The 7,049-nt window shown below is 39.2% G+C and overlaps 1 protein-coding gene across 1 annotated transcript in view; it reads right to left on the minus strand.

The window, feature by feature from the left end:
• COL4A4 (collagen type IV alpha 4 chain) overlaps positions 1 to 7,049 on the minus strand; it is a 155,261-nt gene that overhangs the window by 13,146 nt on the left and 135,066 nt on the right. The window contains exon 41 of the mRNA XM_044669450.1: positions 5,505 to 5,633. Within this exon, the coding sequence (XP_044525385.1) occupies positions 5,505 to 5,633 (129 nt within the window). The remainder of the gene's footprint in view (positions 1 to 5,504; positions 5,634 to 7,049) is intronic.

Raw genomic sequence — 7,049 nt, forward strand, 5'->3', positions numbered from 1 at the left:
TCTTCTTCTTTCTTCTTTCTTCTTTCTTCTTTCTTCTTTCTTCTTTCTTCTTTCTTCTTTCTTCTTTCTTCTTTCTTCTTTCTTCTTTCTTCTTCTCCTACACCTTCCTCCTCTTCCTCTCTCCTTAAAAAAAATCCTTTTACCTTCCCTCTTGGAATCAATACTGTATATTCATCCCAAGGCAGAAGAGTGGTAAATATTGGGCAATAAGGCAAAGTGACTTGCCCAGTTACATAGATAGGAAGTGTCTGAAGTCGGATTTGAATCCAGGACCTCCCTTCTCTAGCCCTTGCTCTCAAACTAGCTGCTCCCCACTGCCTATAAGTCACTTGTATTAGCAATGCTGATGCAAATATCCCTGCCCTCAAGAAGTTTACATTCTCCTGGGATAAACAACATATGAAGTTAAGTGTACATAATTTACTTGATCAGGTTGGTCAAAAATAAATAAAAAGTAATTTTATAAATAAATTAGTAAAGTAAATAAAAAGTAATTCTGAAAAAAATTAAAAACTAATTTGGAGAAGGGCAAGTTGAGCAAATAGAACTGGACAGAACAACTAGGGTAAAGGTAGCGCTTGAGTCAAACCTTAAAGGAAGCTAGAGATTCTCCAAAATGGAGATGAGGAAAGAGGGCATTCCAGACCTAGGGGTAAAGGCAAAGAATCAGAAGGTGTATGGGAACAGCAAGTGAGGCCAGTTTGGCTGAGAGTGCTCACAGCACTAACATAATACAGAATTTCCATTTACTTTGAGATGGAGAGGTTGGGAGGGTGAGAGTGGAGGAAAGGTGCCCTGGAGGTCATCCAAGCACTGATGTCTCTCTGTTGCCCAACCTGTGGTACCTTGAGAACATGCATGTTTCTGGATCAGTGTGCCTGAGCCCGGAAGACTCAAGAGGGGAGCTGGCTTGATATATTTCCCTGTTTTATTGCAGATGCAGCAGGTGGGCTTTCTGGTATATTTGTTTGAAGAGCTCATTATCTATGGGGTTGGGGAAAAGTTCCCACACCAGATGTTATAATGTGGGCTTTGTTCCCTTTGGGGAAAGACAGAAAGAAATTGTCAGGCTGAGGATGTTGCCTTAGAGACAAGGAAAAAAGGTTCCTCTTCATCCAAGTTGTATGCTGGGCTCTGTACGTTTCACTGATGTGATCTGTGATGGGTTGGTTGTTGTTTTGTTTTGTTTTTTCAATAGAGTGAAATAACATTTAGCAACCATCCTGCGTGACATGCGATTATCTTCTTTGAGAGAGTCAAGTGGCCTCACTCAAAAAAAAAGGCAAAAACAAACAGGGCTGCCAGGAGAAGCTTACACGAAAGCAGCTTTCTGTTCAAAATGAGAGCAAATTCCCTCACCATAGGAACCGATACCCCAGCTTCTCTGGCCACCGGGGAATTAAGGGCAATTCACAGGTACAATCGGGTGAGTGGGATCTTGTTCACAGCACCACAGGATCAATCAAGTAACCACCTACTAACCTACACTACTATTAATCACCTACTATGTGCCGGGCACTACATAAGGGTATCCAGGTGGCACAGTGGGTTATTGCATTTGGCTCAGAGTCTGGGAGTACCAAGTTCAAATTTAGTCTTAGACACTATCTGTGTGACCTTGGAAAAGTCACTTAACCCCTGTTTGCCTCAGTTTTCTAATTTTTTTAAAAAGTTAATTAAGAATATTTTTCCATGGCTACATGATTCATGTTCTTTCCTTCCCAGAGCCAATGAGCAATTCCACTTGGTTTTACATGTATAAACCCATTTCCATATTATTAATATTTGCAATAGAGTCAAAATCCCCAATCACATCCCCATTGAACCATGTGGTCAAGCAAATGTTTTTCTTCTGCGTTTCTTCAGTTTTCTAATCTATAAAGGATAATAATAGCAACTAACTCCCAGGGTTGTTGTGAGGATCAAATGGGATAATAATTGTAAAGTTAGTAGAATGGTAGTGCCTGGCACATAGTAAGTGTTATATAAATATTATTATTATTATCAAAATTACAGTTAAAACTAGTATTTGGAATAAAATGCCTAAATTACAGATTTCTAAATAGTCATTCAAATTTAGTTTGGCACATAATAAGTGCTCTGTAAATGTTAGCTATCATTATTATATGAACCAGTAGTGCACTAGGCTTGGGGGATAAAAATGAAACAATCTCTGCCCTTAAGGAGCTTATTTTTCCTCAATAATATTTTATTTTTCCTCAACTGCATATGAAAACAATTTTTAATATTCATTTTTCAAATATTGAATTCCAAATTCTCTGTCTCCTTCCCACCCTTCCTCTCTCACTCCCTTCTACCTCTACCGGCTTCCTGAGATGATAAGCAATCTGATATAGATTTTACATGTGCAATCATATAAAACACTTTTTCATAGTAATAATTTTGTGGAAAAGGCCTCAAATAAGGAGGAGAAGGAGGAGGAGGAAGAGGAAAAAGAGAACAAGAAGGAAGAAGAGAAAGAACAAAAGTGAAATATATTATGTTTTAGTCTTCATTCAGACAATGAGCTTACATTTTATTGGGGAGAGAACATGAATATATACAAGAATATTCAAAATAGGTATCAGGCCTTTGGGGAGCTGGGGTAGGGATGACTAGCAGGTAGGTCAATTGGGAAAAGACTTTAAGGGGATAAATGGCAATTAAAATAAATTTTAAAGGAAATCTGGAGTTCTAAGAGATAGAAGTGAGGAGGCAGTATATTTGAGGCATGGGAAACAGTCATTACAAATGTGTGAAGATGGGGAGGAGTGTTGTCTATAAGGGACAAATAGTTTTATGCCAGAAGAGACCTCGGAGGTCCATTTCCTTCATTTTGCAGATGAAGAAACTGAGGCCAAGAGATCATGTGATATGCCCAAGAGCAGTCAAATGGAAGATCTGGTATTTGAATCCAGATCCTATAACTCCAGAGCCATTCACTTTCCCACTCTATCACAAAGTCTTGAAGAAGAAGTCCATGGTGGTACATACTTCAAAGGCATTAAAAACAAACAAACAAACAAAAACCCCTGAAATTGAACACTATAATTATAAGGACCAATCTTGGCCCCAGAGAAAAGAAAAGAAAATGACTCTTCCTTTCTTTGCTGTTGTGGGGAATTATGGACATGGAAAATTGAATACTCTATCAGACTCAGTTGATGTGTTGGTTAATTTTGTCTGTTTTTTCCCCCTTTTATTTTTTACAAGAGATTGCTCCTTGGGTAGGAAAGGGAAAAGGTGCCGTACAAACCAAGAATGTGAATGTAATTTTTTAAAGCATTAAGTATTTTCAGCATATAGAGAAAGCAGTTATGATTTAGAGGCACCGTATATGATATCTATTAAGGGGGTGGGGAAAGAGGACCTCAGAAATTCTCTTAATGAAATGAGAAATGCAAATTATATACCAAACATAGGGGCTGCTCAAAGAGAAAGATTATAGCTCATTACAATGACTACAAGACTTTTCCATTCATCTTCAAAATAAAAACATTACAAGGAGAGGAGAATTCCAAGAAAAGAAAAACAAAACTTTTGGCTCAATTATCAGTGCTATGTGTTGGAAAAGGAAACTACTTTAATAAGCTTCCAATTATCTTTGTCCAGGGATGGGCAACATGGAGTGGATAGCTTGGGGAAGGCAGAAAAATGCAAAAATAAATAAATAAATAAGTAAAGCCCAAGGGCCCCAATGAATGGAAGGAAACTGGATACTTCTCAAATATTGCTGAGGTTCCAGCAGAGAAAGGCATCTCCTGATGATCCCAGCTTAGCCACTTGGGGTGGTGGGAAGATGAGAGAAACAGGTGGTATAGAACTGAGCTATACTTCCAATGATGTTGGCTTGGGACCAGATAGAGTCAAAGGCACAGCTGTGCTTCAGGGGAAGGCAAAGCGGAAATGGCCTCGGTGCCCATTTGGGTAATTCACACGTGGATTATTAGGAGGCGGCTGTGCTGTGAAAATTAGTCTGAGGAGGCCAGGAACCTCTGAATTAATCACCTCCAACTCTCTCATTGTTTCCTCCCTCTCTGTGAGGCAGAAGGAAATTAAGGCAAGCAGTACCACTTGGGAGATGATACCCTTGGAGGAATTATTGAGCTTTGTGATGAAGGGAGAAACTATAATGGAAACATCTATTTTACAAAATTCAGATTATGTCAGTGTGTGTGTGTGTGTGTGTGTGTGTGTGTGTGTATTCTTTGCTCAACACTGAAACATCTTATTTAATACACAGCCCACTCTCTTCTGCCCTTAAATTCTAGGACAGGATTGAAAACCAGAAATGAAAATCATTCAGCCTTAAATTCCTCTTCCCCAGTAGGCAGGCTCCTTGAGGGCAGGGGTGTTTAGAATTTTTGTTTTTCTGTCTTTGTACCTCTGGTACCTAACTTTTCTATTGTGGGCCCTTAAATGCATGTTAAATGAAGTTGAATTAAATCTCCTTCCTCATCCATTCTCACTGCTATTTGTCTATTCCATACCTCCTTGATTGTTTTTAAAAATGAATTTTAAAATCTATTGCAATGTTTTCCTTCCCTAAAAATCAAATCAACAGCTATGTAGAGTCCCCTCTGTGTGTAAAGCACAATGCTGCGGGCTCTGGTGGATGCAGTAGTATTTAAGAAATGAATAGTTTTTATTCTTGAGTTCAATTCTAGTTGTAGAGATTTTATTTGAACATTTGATAGTTTAAACAACAATAACAGATTTAAATATTAGTTCAAAATAAGAAGAGAAGAGAGGCCATAAGGGAGTACATGTAACTCATAATAATAACAAGTGATGGAGCACCAGACTTGAAGTTTGGGTGGTTCACTGGGAGGAACAGTTAGCAAGGAGGCAGGAAGACACAAGTTCAAATCCTACCTCAAACATTCACTAGCTTTGTGAGCCCGGGTAATAATAATAATGATAATAATAGGAATATTTATATAGAGCCTACTCTGTGCCAGGCATCAGCTCATTTGATCCTTATAGCATCTCTGCCAAGTAGGGGCTATTATTATCCCCATTCTATAGATGAGGCAGAGGTTAAGCAATCTGCCCAGGTTCCGAGGCTAGATCTGTAATGGGATCTTCCTGACTGGGCACCCAGTAAGCACACTCATCAGTAAAACAAAAGGATGGAGTCCATGGCCTTTACATCCTTCCTGGTTCTAAATCTATGACCCTAAGTAGCACTTTATGGCTTACAACGGATTTACATATTCCATTTCATTTGTCGCCTATAAATCTGTGAGGCAGGTGCTCTTATCTCCTTTTTACACATGGAGAAACCAAGGCAAACAGGCGTGAAATGAGTCTCCCAAGATTAGAGATCTGGCAAGCATTTGAAGGGGGATTTGAATTTTGGTCTTCTTGACTCTAAGTCCAGTATTCTATCCACTGGACCACCAAGCTGCCTCCTCCTATGATGATTTCAAAACTGAATCCCTTTGTTTCCCCATTTCTGAATGATATAACACAATTACGGTAACTCTTTGAATCAGTGATACCTGGGGAGCCTGGCGGACCTCGTTGCCCTGGAGGTCCCATCTTCCCTTCTGGTCCTCTTGGACCCGGAACTCCCGGAAGCCCTGGGATTTTGGGGCATGAAGAAGTATCTGCAGGTGGGCCAGGTTCACCTGAAACATGGGAGGGAAATTCTCTCTTAAAACCACATCTAAATGGACAAGCACTCTTCACTGTCTAGTTATCAATGAGTGAATCACTGATATCATGTTTTAATTTAATGAGCACATTCCACATATCATGTAGGACACGCCTGCCTAATTGATTTAGACGTATGAAGCATTTCATGGAGGGGGAGACTCTAGGGCTACAAGTTCTTGGCGATCCTCAAAGCATGCCCAAGTGCTCCCCACTTTTCAATGTGGCGCCAGCTGCAAGAGACAGCAGGGGAGAATCTGGCTAGCCCCTGAAGCTGGGCTCAAATATCTTCTTAATGCATTACTGTAAAATTGAATCTGCTGTGTCTTCATGGTTTAATTTATTCTGATGGGTGAGAATTTCAAGATCTCTCAAGGCTCAATATCTTTCTTTTCCGTTACATTTAGAATTTTTTTTAAGGTCTCATTCTACCACTTCATAGTTTCCTAAGAGATAAAAATGTTGATGAGAACTAGGGATAGATACATACAAATATAGACATATGCATAGAGCTATCTCTGTAGCTCTCTCTATGTTTTTGTTGTGCATTGTTTTGAAGAATGACTGTTTTTTAGACAGATTAAAATAGAACCAATTTATTGAGAAAAAGAGATGTATCACAGAGTATGTGGCCTTTAAATGACACATACTGACATAAAATATCTTTTTTTTTAATCCATTGGTTTTGCAGTAAATTGGATATTCAGTCTTTATTGTTAGGACAATCAATAGTTACTTTCTAAGAGAGTATATGGCAAGGTGACCATGAAAAGATTACTGGCTCAAGAATCGGAAGACCTAGGTTATAATCCCATCACTAGCCATTATTGATTGAGTGATCTTGGGAACTCATTGACCTTCTTCAAGTTTCCTAAATCACAAAATGAGAGTAGTGTCTACTTTGCTTACTTCTTAGGGTCATTGTGAAAATCAAAGATCAGAGAGGGATTTGAAAACTCTTCTGGAAAGTGTAGCACAAATGTGAGGTGACATTATTATCCAGACATTATCAGGATGACTATAATTATTATTAAAATTAAAGAGAGAGATCAGGTATAGGGGCAAATGTTTATGATCCAAACTACCAGGGAGGCTGGGGTTAGTAGATTGCTTGAGTTTTAGGGATTCTTAGCTGCAGTAAAACTAATGCTGATTGGATATCTGTACTAAATCTAGTACCAATCTGGTGAGCCCTTAGGAATTGGGGGACCAGGCTGACTATGGAAAATTGAAATTGTCCAGATTGGAAACAGCAGATTGAAGCTTTAGTACCAATCAGTAATAGTATCAAGCTCTTAAGTGGCCACTCAACTTTCAGCCTGGGCAAGATAAGGAGAGGGAGGGAGGAAGGAAGAGAGGAAGGGAGGGAGGAAGGAAGGAAGGAAGGAAGG

This window comes from Gracilinanus agilis, chromosome 3 (assembly GCF_016433145.1).
Source record: "Gracilinanus agilis isolate LMUSP501 chromosome 3, AgileGrace, whole genome shotgun sequence".
Classification (NCBI taxonomy): Eukaryota; Metazoa; Chordata; class Mammalia; order Didelphimorphia; family Didelphidae; genus Gracilinanus; species Gracilinanus agilis.